Source organism: Stegastes partitus, unplaced genomic scaffold, assembly GCF_000690725.1.
Source record: "Stegastes partitus isolate 25-593 unplaced genomic scaffold, Stegastes_partitus-1.0.2 Scaffold603, whole genome shotgun sequence".
Classification (NCBI taxonomy): Eukaryota; Metazoa; Chordata; class Actinopteri; family Pomacentridae; genus Stegastes; species Stegastes partitus.
Genome location: NW_007578334.1, coordinates 295,439 through 320,592, shown reverse-complemented (window position 1 = coordinate 320,592; position 25,154 = coordinate 295,439). Strand labels below are relative to the sequence as shown.

Below are 25,154 nucleotides of genomic sequence, written 5' to 3'. Positions count from 1 at the left end.
CTAGTCTATCGTCGGTAGAGGATGCTGTCATAAAACAGACTGTATAGATCCAGCATTGGGAGGATGGCTCCGCCCCAGTTTAAGAATCTTAAAGCTCATTGGTTGATGCTGGTGCCAGTGTTCCCTTTGCCCCGCCCACCAACAGCTCACACCGCCCATTGCTGGAAGTTGAATTTGGAGGACACAAAACAACTCGCAAACATGGAAGGACGCTTCTCGAGAAGATTAATGCTGGGGATCCCGTAAACAGCCTCCTCAAAGATGTTAGGTGTTACGCCGAGCTTTAGCCCTGCTAGCTAGAAATCGTCAAACTGGATTGTGTTGAAGAACGAAAGGACAGTTTGTCCCTAATACACTGACAGCTGGGGTCTGCAGAGGGGAGAGAAAAATGAAGTTCGCTCAGTTTTTGCTGAAAAACGGCTCCGTAGCGGGGATCCCGAAACAAGTGGAGAGGTTTTCTAAGTTTTCACCTTCTCCCTTATCGATGAAGCAGTTCCTTGACTTTGGTAAGCGTTACGATCAGATGCATTGATAGATTACTGGACAATATGTCGTCAGATGTTTTTACCACATGGCTGTTGCACAACTCATGTTATTCCCTTTGTGTGTGTTGACAGCTGAGTATGCAGTAAACAGACTTTTTTTTTTTTTATCGTGGGTCAGCAAGGTTCATTGCATTTATTTGCACAACAGATTCCTCCAAGTAAAGATCCACTGAAGTCTGTGGTGCCTAGGAACATTTGCAGTCATAGATTTCTGTTTCTGACAGGGGGGGTCGTGGGTTGATGCTTGCCTAATGGTTTTAATTTTTTTCCTGATGCTGTCCCTCATGTGACTGCAGGCTCGGCCAATGCATGTGAGAAGACCTCCTTTGTGTTCCTGCGACAGGAGCTGCCTGTCAGACTGGCCAACATCATGAAGGAAATTGATTTCCTCCCAGACAAACTCCTCAGCACTCCATCCCTGAAGCTGCTCACCAGTTGGTAGGATATCCTGAAAACATCTCTTTTTATCAATTTTGTTGCACCAAAAACATATTGAAAGCCCCTAGGAATGGTTAGAGAGTCCATCAGATGTCACTTCTGCAATAACGTAAAGCAAGTGGATGGGAAGGAATATCACAATGTCATCTCTGTGTCTGCTTTATCTTATTTTAAAATCCTTTGCTATTCAACTGGTCCTAAGAGCCTCAGTAGAACTCCTCTTTTGTTAGTTCTTAAAGATGTATAAACCTTAATCCAAAAGGCTTCTTCAGTTGAAGTTGAAGAAGCCTCTTAGATGAGGGGTGAAATGCCTTCAGGAACCTTAAAAAAAAAGGTCCAGCTGCCCTCTACTGAAGGTTATATGATGACCATGACCTCGATGACAGAGAATCTGCACAAACAAATCAGCTGGCCATTCAGGGTAATGCCAGGAACGGGATCTGCTACAAAGCTTGTAGCACACAGAAACTTCAATTTTCAGCACAACAGGGCTCTGAAGCAGTGGCATCTGGGTCACTGAAGCCCCTTCCTTATCATCCCCTAAAGTAAACTCCCATCATATTCCAAAACTTGGATATTTAGCTTCAGATATAAAACATAACCTTCCTGTATCTTCTGTAGTTGAGCTGAAGGGCACTGTGATTGTAGTTTATGATGTTATGTAAGGCGTTGTCACTGTTTCGTTTCACTGTTGCACCATAAAGATGCAGAGCAGATTCGGAACTTTGAAGAATGCCACTTGTTGCATGCCTGTTGTACTCGACGACCCTCAAACAGGAGCTCAGACAGGAGCTGTACCAGCATATATGAACCTGTGTGCACACACCCATATCAAGGTGCACTGTGTACGTGGTCTAGGAGTGGAAGGCTGTAAACATTCAGGGTACGCTAAGCACAGGTGTGTACGTGTAGGAGAACTGGTAGTCATATTTCTTCTAAGGTTTTAACTGTCACCAAAGTTGCTGTTATCATTTTCACTTCTTCTGATAAGGTGCTATAGGGTGGACATTAGTGAGAGTGAGATTCAACCCTACTTTGGTGTGTTCTAGCTCTAGTTTACAGATACACGCATGTCAAAGGATAGCAAAGCCTAGTTTGTTTGCATTAGTGATAGACGGATTAATCGTTTGACCGATTACTCAGGCCGACTAAATGCCATTTGTGCCTCACGAGGACGGCAAAAAAAGAAATGTCACATCTTCAGACCTGAGATAGAACATTAGTCAGATGTTAAGTCTAAAATTAGCAAAGAACTTTGCAAAGCAGATGCTTGACTTAGGCATTTCACAATTGGAAATTAGCCACTTTACAGATAGATTTAGTGTTAGAAGATGAGGTCAGATATGTGAGCTAAGATAAATCCATAAACAGAAGCACAGCACTGTGCTTTGGCAACACAAGTGACACAACATATCGCAACATGAATCACAAGTAGAAAATGGCATCTGTTGATAAATGCTGTTGTTAAATGCACTAAGTCCTTATTTTTCATTCCTACGGATTTGTTTTTTATAAAGTTTATTTTCTTGATTACTTGTGGATGCCTATTTTAAAATGCAAAATAAGTTCACTGTAGCAGAGGGCAGATCTACTAAAGCAAACAGAGACAATGCACACAATGACTGTTAAATCTATGTTGATTTAAGTTCCGCAATTTACTACTATCTACTCCTTATGTATACATTACATATCTATATGTTGATAATATTACACTATTTGATCAAATGCAAAGCAACAACAAAAAAGAAAAAGCATGATATCTGCATGATATACCGGTCCCCCTAATCTCTATAAATATCAGCACCGGCATTTAAAAGACCACTGGTTTACAGGACTTAAGAGTTTAGCGGATTATCTTTAAAGCCAAAGCAGAAGTCCTGTGTGTTTACTTTCACTAGTTGGAGTTGGTTTTACAAGCCCTGCAGCTACTTCCCTGTAGCATCATGCTAAAACCCAATGTTCTGCTACAGACTTTACCCCAGCGTGTGGATAATGCTCGGTGCACGAGTCACGTGAAGACATGCTACCAACAAAAGTCAACACCCCACCCCCACTCTATTCAGAGGAACCACAGTGGCAACTATATTTGGCCATGTACCTCCTGCGCTGTGGCACCGTTGTCTTCCCACTTTTGCAGGGCTCTCAGCAGAAGGGTTGATCTATCACTTTTTAATGATGTTGAGGTAAGAGAGGTGACGCCTTGATATCTCCGGGCAAGCTCGCGAAATAAGTCTATTTCAAGACGTACATCTGCGGGACTCGATCCAAAAGTTGAGGGCTGAAGGTCAATTGAGGGACAAACCCAGTGCGTTGAAATCAAAGCCACACAGCCGTTCACCTTTCACCCAGTTTTTCTAAAGTGCAGAAGAGTGTGACTCAGTGAGCTCAGCACCCAAGTCGTCCTCATCCACTGCTGGATAAAGAGTCTGGGAGCTGTTACTTAATGCTAAGGACAGTGTCATGTGGAAATACAGTATAATTACACAGTTATTTAACCGATGAAGACATTTTTAAGCAAATCTGATACAGCAGAAATCCAATGCTTGCTGTTCCAATTGGTTTTTAGTGCTTTCATGTGAAGTTTCACATGAATGTAATCAACAAATATATGTCCTTTCCCCATTATATTCAGGCCTTTTTTGTCATTCTGATATAAAATAAACAAACTGGAGGTGTTTGTGTGTCCTGTTTTACAGTCTACCTTTTTGTGTCCGTCAGGTATTCTCAGAGTTTGCTGGAGCTGATAGATTTTTTAGAAAAAGATCCAGACGATAAGGAAGTCCTGACAAGGTAAGTCATTTACACTTTCTTATATGTATTGATTTTGAGAAATGTCTCTGCCTCAGTCTTGGTTTTGCCTCTGAATAATGGTCAATACTAATCCAGTGATTCTGCAGTGATTTGTTAATGCTGTAGGGTGATCTGACTGTCTGAAAACATAATACTTGATATGGAAACAACTGTGGTTCACATCGTTCGCATACTGTCTTTCGTTGGACAGCTGCTGAAGGCTACTTTTAGACTCAAAAGTAGCAGGTTCGTTGTAGTATAATTTTAAAAGATGCATTAACTCAGTGGTCCAATGCTTCAACGTGTTGCACCACAAAGAGGAACCATCCGTGCAGTTCGTCCACAGCAACAATTCTTATCGTTCAAAGTAACTTATCTTGTTTATTCAGTGCGTATTTCAACTTTTGACATTTGGTTGGAACTTGTTTTACTGTTTTGAATGCAGATGCTTTAACTTTCTGATTAAATAATGCTGTTATTATTAATGTAGCTCTGCTGCATCTGCCATAGGACGCTCTACGTTTTTCCCTTCAGTTTGTACCTTTAGGCGAGAGGAAGTGGGAGATGATGCTTGTTTGCAGCCAGATTGTTTTCCTTTCGGTTGAGATAAATGTATCATAGGCAGGAAAATAAATGTATAAATGCTGTGGTGAGTGATGAGCTGCCTTGCTGCTGATACCAGCATATTGGAATCTGCTGGGATCAGCTTTTGCAGCAACACTAGACAATGGCACATCCTTAGTGTGTGTTCATGTGTGTTTGTATTACTGTGTATTTATTGTCGGCAAAATACAGAATTTTTTTAAATAACTGCAATCATGATATACAGTTTAATCACTGAAAATAAAACTGTAACTCACTTACAAAGTTGGAATTTGCTTAAGGCGACATGTACTTGAAACAACTAGAAAATATAGACTTTTGCTGCTCTGTGAATCTACAGCAATCTGTTGTGTTTTGTGCACGCAGTGAAGTGAATGCCAATGCACACATTTCCTCACAAACATGATATAACGAATACCCACACTCACATATTTACACGTCCGTTGTGTCGTCGTCCTCAGCTTTACACAGACTCTGGTAAACGTCCGGAACCGGCACAACAACGTGGTGCCCACCATGGCTCAGGGCGTGGTGGAGTACAAGGACGCTTTTGGCGTGGACCCCGTCACCAACCAGAACGTTCAGTACTTCCTGGACCGCTTCTACATGAGCCGCATCTCCACACGCATGCTCATGAACCAGCACAGTCAGTATAGCACTCTGTGATTAACTGTGAGTTAATCAACACGGTTGCTAACACTCACAGCTCATGTTATTAAGGGGACCCTGTGGGGGTTTTCTTATACAGTTATGTTCACATTCAGAGCTGCAATTTAAAACCTCATGTGAGAATCTAACAAATGTTTTGAGGGCATTTTCTTCCCCATGAAACATTTGAGAAGATGTAGGTAAAAGATAGACACGTGACAAGATCCTACTCATTGCAGAGCTGCGAGTAATCTGCAGCTCCACAGGGAATGTTTACATTACGTATGATGTGCTGAATCGGCACCAAGCAGTGATCTCAGACATGAGTAAAGTCTAATTGATGCACAAGTGCCACAATGGTAGTTTTACAGCAGTGCAGAATTTCTATTGCCCTGAAGGATTAATGCATTTGGCACAACTGCCAGCAGAACAAGAGTGTATGTACAGCTATGTCAACAAGCCCTTATTGACAGTCCCTTGTACAGTATACAGTACTTTAGTATGCACAAACGTGTAACATCATGAACAGCGAATTGCGTCTATTCCTTTGTGATTTGTTATTTGTGTCCCGTAGCATTAATCTTTGACGGCAGCGTGAACCCAGCCCATCCCAAACACATTGGCAGCATTGACCCCACCTGTGACGCTGTGGAGGTAGTAAAAGGTAATGAATGATATTTCTTGGCTCCGGTGCTGTTATCTGTGCACGCACACACACACACTGGATGTGTTATCTGTTTTTCACGACTCTCTGTTTGCACAGATTGAGAACGGTTTGACCTTTTATTATCTGATATTTTTGAGTCAATATACTTAGTGTAGGGAAGTGGTATTATTATGTTGGCGGCTTCAATAGGTCCACCTTTGAATATTATGTAAACTGCTTCACCATGAGAGAGAAAAACAAGATGTCTTCTAGTGTTGTTCTCCATTTAGCAGGACCTGTTATTTTTTGTGGTTAAAATATCTGATGCTTACAAAATGACCACACTTTGCTGTGTTTGACTTTGTAGATGCCTATGAAACTTCCAAAATGCTGTGTGAGCAGTATTACCTGACCTCTCCTGATATGGAGATCACCGAAGTCAACTGTAAGTCTTAAAAGCAATCAAAAGGACTCTGTTTTATAGGATTCTGCATTGTTTTATCTGAATGTTTTCTGCTGCAGTCATCTCTGTGAAGGGATCATTTTGCTGGTGTTCTCCTGAATGCAACTGAACCTAATCTTTGTTGGTTTAACCGAGGCCTTGGGTGTTTGTTTCCTGTCAGCTCAATCCGCCAAAAACTCAGCGTCAGCATTAGACATTCCTTAAAGCTACAGTAGGCAGAAATCTGAAAGGCAAAAAAAGAAAAAAACAAACAAACCCAAAAGTAAAGCCAGGAGGAGGTACAAAACTCTACTTTCTTCTCAGCCACTTGAACTGCAACATGTTGGAAGGTTAGTGTCCAGTGACACCAAAACGTACTGCCTACCTCAGCTTTAACTTGAACCATACAAAACCAACCAACAAAGAAGCGACAACCTAATCAGAAGTAAACTTTATTTACTTCATTATTTGTCCACACAGGCAATGGGCAAGACTATAGGTGTTGCGTTGCAATATCCCTTGAACGCCTGAGGGCTGTACTATGAAGTGAGTGGGTTGGCAGGTATGTTGAGCTTAAAGCCAGAGTTTTCAGTGTCCGAAGGTGGCTCTCTTTTTACCTGCTAGATCTCCATGGTAACTGATGCTGTGGAGCTAACCAGACATGCATTTAGCTGGCGATTCAGAAATCACGTAAATATGTTTTTATGTTTGGCTCTGATTTGCTGTCAAGTCTGTTTACTCTGCTGGTGCTGCAGCTGATGGAACACAGATTAGAAAATGCACTATTCTGGTGGTATTTATTACAGAAAATATTCAATCAATAACATTAATTTCGCTTTGATTGGGCCAAAAATTGAAGTGATTTCCTGCATTATGGGACAGTGTCAGACCTAAATGCACTTCAATACAAGATCATGTTTAAATGTATGAAGTTTAAAGTTTAACTTTGGTGTGCAGCTGTCAGTTAGAAATAAGCAGCTGCATCAGTAGAACATTTTATATTTCGCATGTTTCGCAGTTTTCTATCAGCATTTCTGTCTTGCACCATTTGCAGTAGGGGCGCTTTTTGTCGTCATCATTTTTTGATGTTCCTCGTTGTTCTCCTTTAAAACAGCGTGTTGACTGAAGCAGCTGCACACGATCGTTTCATTTTGTGCTGAAGAAGAGTCACATGACGCGTTAAACGCCCCTTTTAATGTGAATGCGTACAGTCTAGAGGAGAAAGTCTGAGCTGACAAAGAAAGTTAATAACCACCTTCGTGATACACGTAATCTCTGGTTGGGGCTTTGGTTTTTGTTGAGCTGGCTTACACATAGAAAGCCCGGCTATGTCAAACTTGCTTCATAATGTACCTGAATATACCTTTGGAGGAATTTTTTCTTAAAAATTTGGCACACAAACATCCATTTGGACTCAAGAATGGACTGATTAGGATTTGTTGTTGAAAGATAAATGTTGCTTTGACCTTATGGAACAAGTTTTTGGCCGTAACTCAAGAAGTTTTGTAATATAAGACAAGATAAGATAAGCCTTTTTTTGATCCAACGGCAGGAAAATTAGCAGCGTTACAACAGCAAAGGAGACAGTGTGTTTATGTAAGTACTTGACTAGATATAGGTATTGTTGATATTGGACAGATTCTTTCATATGAAAAAAAAATGGATTGTAAATGTACAAAATAATGATAATGCACATGATATCCTTATAATATATAATATACATATATAGAAGGTATGCCATTTTATTACCAGAAGTTCAAAGGTCAAGTCACAAATGTAAACTGCAACTGGACTAATTGGCAAAATCATATTAACCATGAAGCAGTAATTATAGTTGCACATGTAAAAAGTATTAAAATCTACGAGTAAAACAGTTTTTGAAAAGTTGAAATACATGTAATAATGGAATACTTAAATACGGTAGTTATTATAACATTATATTATAGTCATAGAATCTATATTCTTAACTTATGTTGCAGTATATTAGTCTGAACATGTATCAGCATTTTAAATATCAGAACTCGGCACGGCTGTTCCTGCCCAATGAGGGCTAGATAATATAAATCAAAATTATAAATGGAAATTGTTCTGCCTTGTTCTTCGCTTAATTTGGTGAGAGGGGCTCTAATCGTTTTTCAGATGAAAGATCTCTCTTGTCTCGTGTCACAGCTAATATAGACACAAAAAGAACATCCACAGACGGGTGACAAAGAATGAAAATAATATCCAACATAAATTGTCTTGGTGAGGTGTTAGGATGGCTTTTCTTTTCCTTGGCATTGATTCTCAAAGTCTCTGGAACTCTACTGGAGAGATGAACACCAGAAGACATTCCCTCATTTGGTGTTTTAATGGTGGTGCTGGTGGTTAAGAGCGCTGTCTAACCAGTCAGTCCAAAATCTCCTGTAGGTGATCAGATCTGGCGACTGAAGGCCAGAACAAATAATTCACATCATGTTCATGAAACCGCTCAGTGACCCTTCATGTCCTATTGATGGGGACACTGTCATCCTAGAAGAGGACAACTTTGTATTGATTCGCTGTGCTGTAGCCATGGCAGCAAAATGTTCCCCAGCAGCATAACAGAGTTACCAAACCCCCCTCACCGCAGGGGTCGAGGGTTCAGGTTTTTAATTTGTCACTGCTCCGTAGTTATCTAAGAGGCCTGTGTTCACAACTTCCAGCTGCACACTCACCAATCCACCAATTCAGCACATTAGCAGACTTTTTCTCACAGTCAATCCTCTGAAATGTTTCACAGCCAAAACCCCTGGCCAGCCCCTGCACATCGTATACGTGCCGTCTCATCTCTACCACATGCTGTTTGAGCTGTTCAAGGTACAGTAAACCACAAAGCTGAAAACCACTCAGGTACTGTTTCCCACCATGACTCTGCTCACTCCTTCTGTAATCCATGTTCTCTGTCAGAACGCTATGAGAGCTACAGTAGAGACCCACGAGACGAGCCCCACGCTGCCCCCGATCAAAGTTCGCGTTGCGCTCGGCGCTGAGGACCTCACTATCAAGGTAGATGAGGACGCTGAGAGGCCACACTGCTGCGCCTCAGTGTGTACTGTAAATAAAACTAACCCTGATGACTTGAGACTTTACACAAAGCATCACATTGTTTAGGTTTGTTTCAAACGGCCCAGGCTCGCTGAGCATGAGCCTGCTGGCAGAACAATAAGAGGACCCTTGTAAACGTAGCATACCTCTCCTTTATTTATAGATGTCGGACAGAGGAGGTGGAGTCCCTCTGAGGAAGATTGAACGTCTCTTTAGCTACATGTACTCCACAGCTCCCAGTCCTGTCCACGTAGACAACTCTCGTAACGCACCTTTGGTAAGACCAAATCTGTCACACTCACTCTCTGACATTTATTGTTACTCTTAAATCTTAAACATTAAGTGCCTTTGCCAGGACACAAAAATATACAAGCTTTGGATCACATTTTGAACCTGAGAGTTCAGTGAAATCCTGTTGGGGTCAAACAAGCATTAAAGGCAAACCAAAACTTGAGGCTCGCACCACTGAGCAAGGTTGCTAATTAGCTTATTACAAACAGGAACAAACTCAGCAACATTTTTTTGGGTTTAAACTGTAACCCACAAGAGAAACTGAAGACTTGTTTTAAAGCAAACTTCCAGAGGCCACTTGATGTTTTTGATGTTGCAATGTTTTAGCAACTTTCCCTGAAAGGCCAATCTGAAAAAATACTATAATGTCTTATTATTTTCCTCCTCCTCTTCCTCCTCTTTCACTCAGGCTGGTTTTGGATACGGCCTTCCCATCTCCCGTCTGTATGCCAGGTATTTCCAGGGAGACCTGCAGCTCTACTCTATGGAGGGCTACGGCACGTCAGCTGTCATTTACTTGAAGGTGAGAACAGCTCTGTCACTATGTCAGAAATAACTGTGGAGGCCAAGTTGATGCAAAGTTCACATACAAATGTACCGTCAGCTGCATGTACTGCATAGCCTGAGTGGTGGGAGATGTAAAGTGATTAATGCAGACAATGTGCAACTCGTGTGTCTTCTTTTAGGTCATAATGCGCCCCGTGCTGCATGTTAGAAAACAGGGATGTTTGCTGTTAATGTTTAAAGTGTGTGTAAAGTTGTAATGAAGCACAGATGGAAAGCCTGATGAGAAACAACCTCAATGTGACTCTCATTCATCAGTGTGATAAGGCCCTAGAGTAACCAGTTCCCTTCTGTCCCGTATTACCAAGGCCCTGTCCTCAGAGTCGGTGGAGAGACTGCCTGTTTTCAACAAGTCCGCCTTAAGGCACTACCAGGCCAGCATCGAGGCGGATGACTGGTGCGTACCCAGCAAGGAGCCAAAGAACCTCGGCAAGTATGAGAGCAATCGGTGATGGCGGACCGAGGGTAGAACACTCGGAAGTAGTTCGAATCGAAGAATAATTAAGAAGGAAATGTATAAACGTGTACTGTAAGTGCTAGACGGCACCGAACGCTATCAGGATGGTGCTGGATTTATTTACGCTCATTGTACCTGGATTCGACTCTCACGCGAGAGGGAAACTTATAAAGGAGAAAAGCGCTCATCGCTGATATCAAGAAAGACAAATGCACAGCAATAACTAACCTGAACTATTACCTCTTGAAGCTGATTTCAGTTTAACCCAACAAAAGCTCACCGTTTCATTTCATGATGACTAAATGCTGCTAATGGAAAATGGAACAAGTCAAGTATTAATCGCCTCAATTGTCACAGTCAGAAACAAGCACGCTAGCTACTTTTCATTTCACCATCTAAAGTTTGTAAAGTTCCTGAGTGAAGTTGTGTTTTTAGATTAAATGCGTATCAGTGAGTCACAGAATGGGAGCAGTGACTCCAGCATTATGACAAAGGGAGCAAAGTCTGTTGTTAGCTTTCAGCAGCTTCATTTCACGACTTGCGCGTTTCGTCGTCAGCTCTCACACAACAACCACAACACTGAACTTACTTTTGCTCAGATGACACGGACATCAGATCAGTCGTTCCATTTCTAGTGTTCTTCAATTAAAATGAGATGTAAATGTGATCCTTTCGTTAGAGGACCGTGAATGTCGCTGACTACCTACCTTCTGCCTTAGCAATGAACCCATGTAAGCTGAAATGACTTTTAAAGTTGAATCGCGTTGAATGTTGAGCGGAAAGTCAATATGTATGACTGAACTGTGAGTTTCAATTGTAGCATATTTCAATTTAACCGTCGCAGGAATTATGAAGTGTTAAAACTGTGAAGGTGATCACAGTAGGAAGTAAAACATAACGTTGTAAAACACAGGATCTCAGCTGGTCATTTGATACCACCACCACCACCACCACCACCGCTACGCAAGTGTTGTATTGTGACTTATTTGAGAGAATTTGAAACACTGTAAGCTATCATCCTGTTGTGTGTGTGTCCGCTTAGATAATTCTTCATGCAAGCTGTATTAATCAAACATATATGGCCTTATGTTGTATGTATTGTGCATATTCCATGTCCCCATTACATACCAGTCAGATTTTTATATTCCATACTTCTCAGTTCAGCCTTTGCCTAGTTTTAAGCTTTTATCATTGAAAAAACATTGTGTTAATTTGTGTAAAATGAAATGTTTCATGTTAGGTTTGATTTTCGTGAACTACCCTTGAACTACCAGACGCATATTGTTCACTTTTAAGACTATAAATGTCCCTCAAAGGCCAAGTGTTACTGTACTAAGCTTGTGGTTCACCACTAGAAGGACCAGTAAATGTAAAAAAATATATAAAAAAATAAAAACCTCATGTCACCTCTTACTATGTAGTTTCCTCCTGCTTTTTGCAGCTCATTGTGTGTTGATTAACTCTGCCGTTCAAGGTCTTGCTTCATGTTAATGTATGAACCGATATTTTGCAAGAAATCCCTGCATGCGACATGAAAAACATCAGTCGGCGGTTAAGAGAGAATTTAAACGGCTTCTAATGTGTAAACAGCCTCGTGTGCTGCTGCTGCTGCTGCCTTCTGTCTGGTTGCCGTTGGAAGTTGTTGTCACCCACCTCCTCGCTGCCTTCTGTCTCTCTGCAAGCTTGTTTTTGGAAACTTTTGTCAGTCACCGTAGCAGACACGGCGCTGTGGCTTTTGGTGGCCAGCTGCCAGTAAGAGCCGAGAACAGGCTGTCCCCGCTTTGTTGTGCAGCTTCATTAGTGGACCCGCTAATGTCGCTCTGCTCTGTTCTGGTGCCGCCGCCGCCGCCGCCTTTCTCTCGCTCGCTTGTGTTTCCCAGTTTATTCAGACACGATGGCAGTGCAAATACAGCGTTATGCAAGAGAATGAAAAGTAAATATGAGACCAGTGTATCAGTCAGTTTACATGAAATCCTTTTCCTCTTTATCTTTTGTATAATGTGTGCGTATGTGTGACCCTCACTGGTTTATTTTAGGAGCCTGGTCTGACCCTTTAGTCATCCAAACAATGTTCCCTCTGCAGAATATGTCTGGTACTTATGCTGACCTACAGAGACTTTACTTGGAGCTTTACTTATACAGGCATTCATTCAGACAAGGGGTGGCGCAATATACCGGGAGGGACGCCACCAGGGATCATTAAAAAACAAAAAAAAGCAGACATTGTCTTAATAATATACATATAAGAATACTGTAAATAATCCAGGTTGATACGCCATCATAGCAACAAAAAACAGAGCAGTTATGGTTACAGACTCTCTCTCCACCTCCCTGCAGTTGTGTTTTGAGTGTTATTCATTTGCCAAAAAAAAAAAAGAGAGAGAGAGCGACAGACAGGGCTACACTTAGAGACAGACAACCAAGCACACTCACATTCACACCAACAGACAATTTAGAATCACCAACTAACCTCTACATGGTTTTGGACCTTGTGGGAGGAAGCCGGAGAACCCGGAGAGAACCCACGCTTCACAGGGAGAACATGCAAACTCCACGTAGAAAGATCCCAGGTGTCCTCACCGGGACACGAACCGGCGACCTTCTTGCTGCGAGGCAACAGTACTAGCCACTGCTCCACCTTGCAGCCTCCCCAATTTAAATGTAAAAGAAAAAATTGAAGACAAGTGTCCACATGCTGTGAAATAGCTGCATGAGTTCATGTGTGTTTCATTCACAGAACTACATGAATACAAACATGAAAAAAACACCTTATTGTTGTATTAGGCAAAGACATATTTTCTTTAAACTGACTTAGCAGAAGGACTACAAAGCTATAGTGGAAGGGTCAATTATGTGAATAAAGTTGTAGATTGTTTGGTTTATTGTAGGGATTTTAAAATGCTGCCACAATATATACAAAAAAACACAAAACAGAAGTCTGCAAGGACACACCTGTCAATGTGCACCACCCACGGACAGTATAAGATTCACAGTGATTATATCTGCCTGACTACATTTCCAGTTATACACAGCTGCTGTAACATGCGGCAATAAGGTCAATGTGGTTTTATGTATTTATTCACACATAATTGGAACAGCATAAACTCCTATATGTTGGATCTGTGATTGTGGAAACAAATAATATTTGACCTACGATGTTTTACGCAATTATTTGAAAGGCTTTCCAGACGTTAGTTACTCAGACTGTCCCTTTTTTTGTTACACCGTGAAAGCATTTTTGGAAATCAGTGTGTGTGTGTATAACCTATGATTAGAGATGAAAAAAAAAAGCAAAGAAGTAGCTTTAAAGATTCCCTCGGGCAAAAAGCAAGTAGTTGGTTGTTGTTGAGTTTGTTTTTTTTTGTTTGTTTTTTTGACATGTAAAAATGTCCATATAAGGGTTTTATATACTAGAAGACACACCATGAGTGAAATGAGTCAACACCATGGCTGAATGTTTCCACCATGTGCTCCAATGGCAGTCTCAAACATAGGTTTAGACTTTTATTATCTCATACATAACAAACCGAAAGAACCAATCCTGCAGAGTGGAGCTTTCATAGAGAGAGAGATGGGTGCGTCATAGACCTGTACATTTTTCGAAACCAGTTATTTTTCGTCTCTTCAGCGTCTCAGTCCCAGCCTTGGTCAAACAAATGCTTTCCTCTAGTTTACAATGGCATTACTTCCCTGTGTTCACTTAGATTTAACATGTGGATAAAATGTAGTTAGACAATTACAGCATGCTGTTGTGACTGGGATGAATGGCCTTCATGTAGAATTGTGCACTAACACGAGACCTTTCAGAGCAGGTCAGTAGTCTTTGTAGGTGAGAATTCACAGCGCATCAAAGTGCTTCTGAAGGAAAAAAAACAAGATGAATGGAAAGCAGCTCAAAGGCCGCATCTGATGTTGAGTTAAAGTGGACATTCTGATACACCGGACAGGGTTATTAAGTTACTACCCCTGTTTTTACTGATCAGTGATCTCTGTTGTGGGAAAGTTGAGGGGAAAGGCCTTATTTGTGCTGTATAATGCAGCTAACTGGTCCATGCACACGGCTACACGCAGTCCGGTGGAAAAACAAACACTTGTTGTGGAGTGGCTTGTCAAGTGTTTGCTCTGCAAGAAGTGGAATATCACAGGAGCATGAGTTGATGACATGAGAGCGAGCATTAAGGTGGTTGCCAGGTAGATTTGGATCCTCTTCGGCACGAGGCAGCGCTGCAGTGGAGAGACAAGGTGGTCAACAGTGTGCAGGTGGAAAATAACTACAGCAGAGAATATCGTATTAACTCAGAGGAGCTCTGCAGGAGGTAAAAAAAAATAAATAAATAAAAACAATAGAAAGACAGAAAGAAAATGTCTCACCTGAATGCTAAACCTCTGTACATTTATGGTTGAACAGTCAATTGATCAATAATTGTAATAAGTCAGAGGGCTTCTTCTTCTTTTGTGTTCATCCTCAAACCACCTTAATATCTGCTTTGTCATGTTATTTGGGTTCCACTCCAGTACAGGCAGCTTATATGTACAGTAGCGTCTTGTTTACTGCAAAACACTAAAGACAGACTTCTTAAGTTGCTGACAAAAGCCTCTGTGAGTGATAAGCATGCTTCCAGCGAGCAGCGTTTTCCATTCCCACAGACCGCAGACAGACATGTTTCTGTTCAGATCATCAGGTGACATTCTGCACATTGGAGCACTTTTCCACGCAGTAACTCAAGTTTATAACAGAAGTCTCTTCATCAGTACAGTATCCCCTCAGGTTCCAATAATATATACTTCTTCATGGAAGACGGCAGAGGCAGCTGTGGTACCCCTTTGTGACAGAACCCACCCAGGCCGGCTCGGATGGCACATCTGGCGAGGTGGAGCAGGCTGCGAGGGGTGTTGGTGCAAACGGCAAACACAGAGTCGTAGAAGTCTTTGTGACGCTGAGGAGACAAAAAGAAACTTGAATTATGAGACGGAGAAAGACAGTTTTATCATTAAACTCTTAAAATGTTGTCCTCTTGATCCCTTTAAAGCAGGGGTGTCAAACTCCAGTCCTTGAGGGCCGCAATCCTGCAAGTTTTAGATGTTTCCTTCGTCAAACACACCTGATTCAAATGATCAGGATCGTTATCAGGCTTCTGCAGAGCTTGATGATGAGCTGATCATCTGAATCAGGTGTGTTGGAAGAGGGAAACATCTAAAACATGCAGGATTGCGGCCCTCGAGGACCGGAGTTCGACACCCCTGCTTTAAAGGGACATTCCACCAATTGTACTCACGTGGATCACTACATACATTTAGGAAGTCGTTTAAACACTTCAACATACACTTGTTTTTTAAATGCAGATACACTCTTTACTACCTTGTAGCAGTCATCAGGAATAGCAGATCTCCACTTCTTTGTAGGCTTTAAACGTTCGTAAGAGTTGACTGTGATTTCTACAACTTTGGGGTAGTCATGGCAGGACTGCAACACCTACACAAAACATCCCACATCATGACACTGCACAGAACACAACTCTTGTAAGGACCTTTCCCTTTTAGCGTATAGTTTCAACTGCACATTTCCATACCTTGTGGAACTGCGGTGGGTAGATCCGCGCTGCATTATAGTTGAGGAGCAGCTGATAGCAGAGCTCTGGTATGGCCATAGGCCTGACATCTGTCACTTTGAGGAGATACTGAATGGGGGCACAGCCGTTGATGTCCATGGCTCGTGCATCTGCTCCGGCCTCCAGCAGCATCTGCATCAGGACGTGATCACAGTTCCAGGCTGCCTTGTGAAGAGCTGTTTTATGGTCTTCTTCTTGAAGGTTGGGATCTGCGACAGAAGGTAAATGTTTTGAATTGTGGCAGTTGAGTGTGTTTTTTTTTCAGTAAAAGACAAGGAAACTTCTTTAAGGAATCTCTCACCAGCCTGGTGGTCCAGAAGGAGGCGGCAGACAAAGTGATGCTCTTGGCTGTAGATTTGCTCTTTAGTGTCGAAAGCCCAGAAGGCTGCAGTCATCAGCGCAGTCTCCTGCAGAGAGTTGACTGCATCTACAGAAGCTCCGTGGGCCAAAAAGAGAGCCACCAGTTCTGGGACACCAAATCGGGCTGCTGTGTGTAAAGGTGTGTCCTCATCATTGTTGTGGCTGGCTACGTTGACTTTTGCACCTCCGTGTGGGAAAAAGAAAAAAGATAATTACAATGTTTATATGTCTACTTCCATCTACTAATCTCTACGCGCATCCTTGCCCTCTGACCTTTGAGGATGAGCTGCTTGGCACAGTCTACCGACTCTCTGGTGATGCAGTAGTGCAGCGCTGTGTGTCCACTCAGTGACAAGCTGCTGACTTTTGCTCCATGAGCCAAAAGCAAGGCCACAAAGTCGCTGTTGGAGACCTCGCAGGCCACATGCAGCGGTGTTTTCCCATTGGGCATGCGGTTGACAGCTGCACCTTTCTCAAGGAGCATCAGAGCTGTTTCCAGAGCGTTGTACATCACACACACATGGATACCCATCGCCCAGGACTTCTCCAATTTGTACCATGGTAGCCAATATCCTGAAAAAGATTTGATGCACTTTTTTTTTTGTAAGTTTGCACTGGATATTGTATGACTGTTATTGTTATAATCTACCCAGAGTAGCTCCTGCTTGGATCCAGGGTAAGAATCTGTGGATGTTTAGCTCCACCTAGTGGTTAACATTAAGGACTGATCTCCAAACTCGGTAGAAGTGTACCGTATCATGGAATGTCTCATAATCTAGTCCAATTTGGATTTATCTAATTATTCAATATGACAAAAAAGATCTTCGCTTGGTATGTCAAACACCAAAACTGCTCCCAATCACTTCACAAAATGTATCACTGCTTGTGAAATCCTCTCTCACCTTGTTTATACGAGGCCAGGACCATGCCCGGGTCGTCCACCTCCAGCACAGTGTCAATGTCTAGCTTGTCAGTGTGCAGAATTTTCAAGACTTCTTGTGCATTGTTGGCCTGTAGGGCCTCCAGGAACTGTTCCTTCAGCTGCTTAACAGCCAGTTGTCTGGGGCTCAGCTCCTCCATAAAATCCCAGGGAGAGGGGCCTTGCGCTGGCAAGTCAGCTGGTTCTAATATTGTCCACAATGCATGGAGGAAATTGGAAATGAATGTACAAATAGCAACAATGACGGAATCAAGCATACGCACCATTGCAAGACCTCAATAAGCCCAGCCATAGGAGTTGTGTAAGGAAGGGAGACGGAAATGAAGTAGAAGAAGAAGAAGGGCAACAAGTGACAGGGGGGTGTCGTCGGAGGGAGAAAATAGTCCTGGAGTGAAATTAGGATGAATATAAATAGAAAGCAGAGAGGGAGGGACTGGAGAGCTGGAACTGGCTGTGGCTGACTGTAGGCCAGCCGGTCTGCTGAGATGTCCACTGGCAGAGAGGCATCATGCAGTAAATGGTAAAAAAAACAACCGACCCTAAACATTATAGGAGTATGGCATCAACATATCTAAATAAACCAAAAATTTGCAGAGGAAGTTTTTAACAAGTGTAAACTATCCCAGAATGAACAACCCCATACAGTGCCAGTAGTGCCTGGGAGTTTTCTCCTTTTATTGCTTTTTAACTTTGAATCATTGCTATTTTGATTTAATTTACCTAAAAGACTCTTTCATGTCAAAGTGAAAACAGATTTCTACTAAGTAATGTTAATTAATGACAAATGTAAACTAAGTAAGTATTCACCCCATTTAGAGTGCCGCAATTCAACACAGTTGCAGCCAGTCGGTGCTAGAAGTCACACAATTAGTAAACTAGATCAAGTCCAATGAATGTATCTAAACGATGATACTACAAAGACACATGTATCTGGAAGGTCTGGTCGCTGTTGACCCATTATTCCTAGTTTTACCAGTTACAACTACAACATGAGGACAAAAGACAAAACATTCCAAACTAAAAAAAAAAGTTCTTTAAAAAAGCACAAGTCAGAGATGGAAACAAAAAAAAATCTCCAGTCACTCTATATCTCCTAGAGTACAGTTAAATCCATGATTAAGAAATGGAAAAAATATGGCACATGTGACAATTCAAGAAAGAGACGAGTGAGGGAGGCCACCAGGACACATATGAGTCCCCTGAAGGAGTTGCAAGCTTCAGTTCAGCTGAGATGGGAGAGACTGTACGTATGAGAACTGTTGTCTGGGTTCTTCACAGTAAAAGCTTTAAAAAGAGAAAACCACTGTTAAAAAGAGTTCATGTTAAATTTTGATTTCAGTTCACCAGAAGGCAGGTAGGAGACTCGGTGGTCGAATGGAAGAAGGTTTTTTGCCAATTAAGACCCACGCAGGCTCAAAGCTGGTCAAAGGTGCATCTACTAAATACTGACTTGAAGGGGGTGAAACCTTTTCTAATCATTTATTTTATGTTTTTATTTATTCTATATTACTCTTTTAGAAATGTGTTACTTTGACATTAAAACACAAGTCTTTTTTCACAAGTTCTCATCAAAAATTATATTGATCATAATTCAATGTTGAAAAGCAACAAAAAGGGGAAAACATCCAAAAGAGAGGTGGGTGGTTTTTTTTATAGGCACTCTACAAATATAACATGGGACACAGATTTGTTAAAATTGGGGGAGGAAAAAAAAAAGAAGAAACAAAAGCCAAGTGTGGACAGTTACTGCACATTTTATTCAGTGTGACAGGTAGCTGCCCTTTCAGACTTTTCATAATGCGAAAAAGAGAGCAAGGCAATGACAGAAAAAGGAGGAGGAGAATAAGCACAGCTTTTTAAAGAGTGAAAGCATGGCTAGCAGTTTGTGGCAATTATCTTCTGCTTTCTACGCACATGAAAGACGAATTCTTCCAGACACGACTCGATACATTTGTGTTTTTGCCTGCCAGGAGCACCAGGGTCTCATCCATACGTTGGTTTCAAGCTCAGTCAAGCACGTAGAAAAGAAAAAAAGAAAAAAAAAACAAAACAAAAAGAAAGATCTGAAATCGCATTTTTCGGCTCAGGTCTGACCTTTCAGCCTCCTCAGCCCACTGGCAAACTGCGCACGCACACCGACACATTATAAAACAAGGCTTCTTTAGGAGTCTTACAGCATATTGCTCTCAGTGTTTTACTATACATATAAAAGAGTCAAAAGAGTGCAGTCTGCTGACCGACTTGTCGGGGTGTGGGGGGTATTCACAGAAAGGTTCAAGTGTTACAAAATATTTCATAAGAATACGTCATGAGCAGTTTATTGGAGTAGCACTGGAGCAGCACTATGGTTGTATTGAGGAAAATCACAAGCACAATGGGAGGATACTACTGTGTTTTCTTCTTTCTCTGCAGAACCAAACTTGAAATCCTTCATTTTTTTATAACAGCCATTTGAATATAAATCACTTCAAATGAACAGTTTTAATCATGTTTTGGCAAAAGGAAGTAATAATTAAATTCTGGATAAATCATTGTTAGGTGTTAATAATATTCTTATTTTGTATAAGTTTTAATAAACAGTAGTCAGTTGCTTCATTAAATACAGGAATAAATAAATAATAACATTAAGTTCTATCAGTGACAGCTGTATTACTGTGGTGCTGCATGGAAGTGTCTGTAACCCTTAACTATTCTCGTTCTTAACCTGTTAGCAGCTCGTCAGGCAGGTTACCACAGCTGCCTTCATTTCTATCACGGTGACTCTGGCGTCTCTATAGTTCTCTACGGAATGATTCTCGGGAATGATAAAGAAGTAACACAGGGAACATGTCTCTCAGTGAACTTAATACTTCTAAAATAAGTACTGTTTGCATAAAGAACATCGGTCAAAATCATTTCAAAAGGTATCTAACAAGTACATCAAAATGCTTCGAACAGAACCGATTTCATAATCAAACTATGTTGCATCCATCAGGTGCAACTTCCAGCGTAACATCAGGTACGATTAACCTTTGTAAGAAAATTTCTGCCCTTGCTGCGTCTGTCCTTGATTGATCACCATCTGTATGGCAGCATTCCTAAATCTGATTGAGAACATTCCAGAGAAATCTGGTGAACTTTTGACAGGTGATTCTTTAGAAACAATAAAACGACAGGAACGGATGACGTTAGTTTAGTATGTGTTTCGACACTCTCACAGAAGCGGGTAGAGTTCAGAAAAATTCTACTTCTCTAGAACTTCTAAAGGCAGCGGCGGGGTATTACTTTGTTACTGAGAGAATATAAAAAGAGGTCAAAAGCAGGTTACAAGCGGAGTCAAAGCAACATTATGCATATAAGCAGGAAGTTTCATTTGATCAACTTTTTTTTTTGTTTGTTTGTTTGTTTTTGTGGTACGGGTTAGGTAAGTTACAAATTTAATGATTACATAGTACCTGAAATCTCTATTGGAATCAGTCCAGAGAGTACAGTATGTCCTTGTCATTCATACTTTGAGAACTGCTTCAGTATGGTACATGAATACTTTAAGGGGCACTGTAAACCAGTGCACAGGTTAAATTTACAGTGTCTGCACTTCCAGTGTTCTTGCAGGTTCTGAGAGAGCTCAGTTTCTCCCAGTACAACTTGGTTCCCAGTTCAGTTCCTGTTGGAAAGTTCCAGTGTTGCTGTCTTCAGTAGTGAAAGTGAGCAGCGTGGGGACACCCAGTGGTGGGAGATGAGCACTGCCTCCTGTATTCCTGACCTGGATGTGCTTCATCAAAGCGAGAGAGAGATTCCAGTGAGCTATGTATCTGAACAGGATATACAGAAGTCTATCGAAATGGCACATCAGACATATTTGTATCTGTAATTATCGCTGTACATGTATATGGTCTTCATGTCTAACCCATGGTTCTGAGGGTGTTCTCGGAGAAAGATGGGATGGACTTTTCACAGACATACTCTGGATATGAATAAATAAACCCAATTTACAGCTATATATAAACAGCAAAATAAATAGAACTCAGTTAATTCTTAAATGGCTAAAAACACAGGATGGGTGTAAAATGAGGCAAATGAAGGGCAGCATTCTGTTATCCAACTGCTCGTTTTGGTTTAGTTTGCTCGGTGAAAAAGTCACTCAACAAGCTCTGGCAGCTGGGCGTAGAGCTCCACCACTGAGAACTACTGAACTACTAAGTAGGCGTCCCTCAGGGTTGGTTCGTGGGGCCTGCTGAGGTTCTGTTCCGCGAGATGCTACTTGGTGTGTGGTGCTACTGTAAAGCGGGAGGTAAACTGAGGGTTCCTTTTCACTCCGCCGCGCTTTCTTTGCGGCCGTCTTTCTGCTGCTGCTCCAGCTCTCTCTTCCGTAGCTTTTCGCGCTGTTTTTCCACTTTCTCTTGGTTCCTCTTGGCCTTCTCCATCAGCATTTTAAGGTCTTTGATCTTTTTCTTGATCAGGGCTCGTTCCTGGGACAAAGTGACTCCAAGGGCCTGAAACAAATTCATATATATAATTATTCTTCTTTACAATATATGTAGCATTTACTGAAAACTGTCTTTATTTGTTGCCTTCCTTTTAGTTCAGGCTTAATAAATATGCCACACTTTATGTCATTTATATTGTGTGCTGCAAATAAAACATTGCGTTGTTAGGGCTAACTATGTACCAATCTGTTACATTCATATCATCATAGCCAAACCAGACAGGTACTCGTGCTTATAATTGAGAGTTTAAGAAACAATTTATATATTTATTTATTTTGACATTTACCCTCAGCACATCAAAACCCGCCAGCAGGTTTGAAAGACATGCTACGTTTAACAGCTCAACAAAATTATGTAATTAAAAAACAAACAAACAAAGGAACTGTTGGATTTTCATCAAAATCACTACACTTTACATATCTTGTTTTAAAAAAAATCCTCGAGAATAAACTGCTAGAAATAAACAAATTCTGTAACAAGAAAAAAAAATTCTGTGCTTCTTGGTGAAAATATGAAGCCATTAGTCACTCAGCAGGGACTTTCTGGCTGAATTGTGAGCTTTCTTCACACAGAGCAGAGAGACAAATATGTAAGCAAATTAAAAGTTTTAACAGTAAATGATTTTTGAGGTTAAATCCATCCATTATCTATACACCGCTTAATCGTCACTCGGGTCGCGGGGGGCTGGAGCCTATCCCAGCTGACTAAGGGCGAAGGCGCCAACCAAGCACACTCACATTCACACCTACGGACAATTTAGAATCACCAATTAACCTCAACATGTTTTTGGACCTTGTGGGAGGAAGCCGAGGAACCTGGAGAGAACCCACGCTGCACGGGGAGAACACGCTGTCGAACGGAGAGATACAGGAGTTCCTTCCTGCCAACAGCCATCACTTTAAAAAACAAATCCAACTGACTGAATGATTATTATTGTTGTATATATGTTATATTGATTTAAAAAAAAAAAAAAAAGTGAGCTTTTACAAGATTGAATTTCCCTTCTGGGATAAATAAAGTATTTTTCATTCTTTCATTTCATTCATTCACTTGCAAACTCCACGCAGAAACATTCCGGTGCCCCCACCGGGACGCAAACCGGCAACCTTCTTGCTGCAAGGCAACAGTGCTACCAACTGCGCCACCCTGCAGCCCTTAAGGTTAAATAAATAAATAAAATAATAATGATAAATTCCTAATTGTTCTTTAGTATTTAAGGTGTTGGCACTGCACAGACTACATCTTCACTTGTCTTCTATTTGAGCTGCCTTCATTGAGGTGAAAGACATTTTGTAGGAAAAAATAAGCAAAGTGAGGAAAAATGTGACAAGAGCACGCAAAGCACCTAGAAACAGCTTGAGCTTCTGAGGGATTTGTGACAAAAACAGATCCTGCGGGAGGCATTTATAAGTATTTCTACTGACTCAAAATTCTATGTGCGATAAAAAAACAGATGCAAGTTACCTTGAGCTCAGTGCTATCCAGCTGTAGCAGCTGCTCTCCACCTATATTTTTGGCAGTGAATTCTGGGATGTGGTGATCTAGGTTGAGGCCCATGAGCCAGCGGGCCACTTGCTGTGAAGTCCACTCAGTAATGCTGCAGTTCTGCCACTGATACTGCTTCGAAAACTGCCCCTCGTCCAGAATCTAAACAAACGTAATAAGGAGAAGCAGAAAGACAAGAGAAAGAAGCAGATGTAATGCGCAGCCTCTCAGCTCTACCATGAGTCTTAAACCAACACGGAATGAACGATGAGCTCGAATGAAATAAACAAGCTTATGTAGAAAAACAGATTGATACGATCAGACATGCAGAGAAAAATGATCCTTTTTCTGCCGATGATGTGTGACGATGACGCACAGACAAATGGTTTATGCACAACTCAACAGACACACATGCAGTGAAACACATGCCCTCTGGAGGCTCGCAGCCTCGGCCTCACCTCATCATCTATCATATCCAGACTCTGCATGTTGCAGCGTAGAAAACAACAGAAAATAACTGGGTTGTCAACAGAGTAGAAATGACAAGGCTTCCTCTGCAGCAGCCTGCACCAACATTTCAGGAAAATACGTCTAAACTAGCGCACTGATTTTTGTTTCCAGCAAGAAAATAAGAGAGAAGCTACCCCCCCTGCAGGGACACAGTTTTTAGTTTACTGTTAGAGGTGAAAAAAGAAATCAGGGCATTGACATACAAATGAAAAACTTTTTAGATGTCCTACAATTTTATATTCATATTCACTTTGTAAGCATGTATTCAGGCTTAACAAAATAACCTCATGTTTTGTTTTTGATACTGCGCAGCTATAAATAATAATCCTTCCATAAAAAAAGATAATGTACCTCGTCCGAGGAGAGCACCAGGGTGTGTGAGCGTCCTGACATCTTGGCTTCACTGAGCAGGCCGCTGATCTCCACCGAGCTGCTGCTGCTGGCGCTCAGATCATCGTTCAAAGTGGGTCCCTAAGACATCAACAACACGCTCGTAAGACTGGTGCTGAGCGCCAACTGGCTGTAAGGCTGAATTTAGCTGATTAGTTGGATTGCGTCTCTCCTATTGATGTTTCTGTGAAGTGTTATTGATTCAAACCAACATGATGTTGCATTAGCATGCTGATATTGTAAATTTAATCAAGGGTGAGATATTAAATCAATTTCTTAACCAGAGAAACTACATGTGGAGTGAATGAATCAAGAAAATGAAGGCTTTTCCTCCGAGCATGTATCTGAAAGACTTATGTGCATCATCCTGCGATTTACAACCAATAAAAAGTAGAGTGGACTAATATAATTAAGCTGTTTCATAGACTAAAAGAAGGAAAGGTTGTGCACATCTCTCATTTTTAAGATGGTTCATTACAGCACAAACTGTAAATGTGATTAGTGGATAGAAATGATGAAGCTGGATGCTGTCCAGCTCCAAAAATGTCTCGCTGTCTGTCCTTATGAGTGAGAGAAAGTGTGGACATACAGGGAATTATTGTGTTAAGATCTGTCCTCAAACATGCAGGAACAGTGTGCTGCTGAGGAACACAAACTATCAGGAGTGTGGAGCAGAAACACTGCTCTGCAGAACATATGGCTGTGGGCCATCATTAGATGAAGGTTAAAAGGTTGTTTTAACTAACAGAGAAGGTTGTTTTCCAGGATAAGTGTTCTTCCCTTTATTCTTTTGGAATATATAGTATTCTGTAGAAGACAGATTTAGATTTTGACTTTCAATGACAAAGTGTAGTAAAAGATTTTGGGCTCAAGGTTTAGTCTTGTCTTGCATTTGAAAAAAAAA

At 41.4% G+C, this 25,154-nt stretch overlaps 3 protein-coding genes across 7 annotated transcripts in view; 1 reads left to right on the top strand and 2 right to left on the bottom strand.

The window, feature by feature from the left end:
• Positions 1-177: 177 nt before the first annotated feature.
• Positions 178-11,903, top strand: pdk4 (pyruvate dehydrogenase kinase, isozyme 4). Of its 2 annotated transcripts, XM_008289288.1 has the most exons (11): positions 178-506; positions 842-983; positions 3,702-3,773; positions 4,838-5,022; positions 5,599-5,688; positions 6,038-6,115; positions 8,874-8,950; positions 9,041-9,139; positions 9,342-9,455; positions 9,879-9,992; positions 10,342-11,903. In XM_008289288.1, the coding sequence occupies exons 1-11, from the start codon at positions 389-391 to the stop codon at positions 10,483-10,485; spliced, it is 1,233 nt and encodes a 410-aa protein (XP_008287510.1). In that variant the 5' UTR covers positions 178-388; the 3' UTR covers positions 10,486-11,903. The 2 variants fall into 2 exon arrangements, with proteins under 2 accessions (XP_008287510.1, XP_008287511.1); XM_008289289.1 differs by lacking the exons at positions 6,038-6,115; positions 8,874-8,950; positions 9,041-9,139; ... (1 more) ...; positions 9,879-9,992; positions 10,342-11,903 and having other exon boundaries at positions 4,838-5,048; positions 5,599-5,681.
• A 1,450-nt stretch (positions 11,904-13,353) lies between these two features.
• On the bottom strand, positions 13,354-17,718 carry asb4 (ankyrin repeat and SOCS box containing 4). 2 transcript variants are annotated; one of them, XM_008289287.1, is made up of 8 exons: positions 17,663-17,718; positions 17,362-17,583; positions 16,733-17,032; positions 16,401-16,643; positions 16,061-16,308; positions 15,850-15,963; positions 14,862-15,427; positions 13,354-14,714 (listed from the first exon to the last, which is right to left on the bottom strand). In XM_008289287.1, exons 2-7 carry the CDS (start codon positions 17,537-17,539, stop codon positions 15,239-15,241), a joined length of 1,272 nt encoding a protein of 423 aa, XP_008287509.1. In that variant the 5' UTR covers positions 17,540-17,583; positions 17,663-17,718; the 3' UTR covers positions 13,354-14,714; positions 14,862-15,238. The 2 variants fall into 2 exon arrangements, with proteins under 2 accessions (XP_008287509.1, XP_008287508.1); XM_008289286.1 differs by having other exon boundaries at positions 17,362-17,704.
• A 1,415-nt stretch (positions 17,719-19,133) lies between these two features.
• Positions 19,134-25,154, bottom strand: part of ppp1r9a (protein phosphatase 1, regulatory subunit 9A) — a 61,941-nt gene continuing 55,920 nt past the window's right edge. For all 3 annotated transcript variants that reach the window (XM_008289281.1, XM_008289282.1, XM_008289280.1), the window contains exons 17-19: positions 24,212-24,331; positions 23,330-23,512; positions 19,134-21,871 (exon numbers count right to left, since the gene is read on the bottom strand). In XM_008289281.1, coding sequence (XP_008287503.1) covers positions 21,689-21,871; positions 23,330-23,512; positions 24,212-24,331 — 486 coding nt within the window. In that variant the 3' untranslated portion in view covers positions 19,134-21,688. The remainder of the gene's footprint in view (positions 21,872-23,329; positions 23,513-24,211; positions 24,332-25,154) is intronic.

Coding starts and splice junctions, on each gene's coding strand:
- pdk4 (XM_008289288.1), top strand. CDS start 389: ATGAAGTTCGCTCAGTTTTTGCTGAAAAACGGCTCCGTAGCGGGGATC. Junction 984..3,701: donor CTGAAGCTGCTCACCAGTTG/GTAGGATATCCT, acceptor TGTGTCCGTCAG/GTATTCTCAGAGTTTGCTGG. Junction 5,023..5,598: donor CATGCTCATGAACCAGCACA/GTCAGTATAGCA, acceptor TGTGTCCCGTAG/CATTAATCTTTGACGGCAGC.
- asb4 (XM_008289286.1), bottom strand. CDS start 17,665: ATGGTGCGTATGCTTGATTCCGTCATTGTTGCTATTTGTACATTCATT. Junction 16,644..16,732: donor CAAGCAGCTCATCCTCAAAG/GTCAGAGGGCAA, acceptor TCCCACACGGAG/GTGCAAAAGTCAACGTAGCC. Junction 15,428..15,849: donor TTCCTGATGACTGCTACAAG/GTAGTAAAGAGT, acceptor TTGTCTCCTCAG/CGTCACAAAGACTTCTACGA.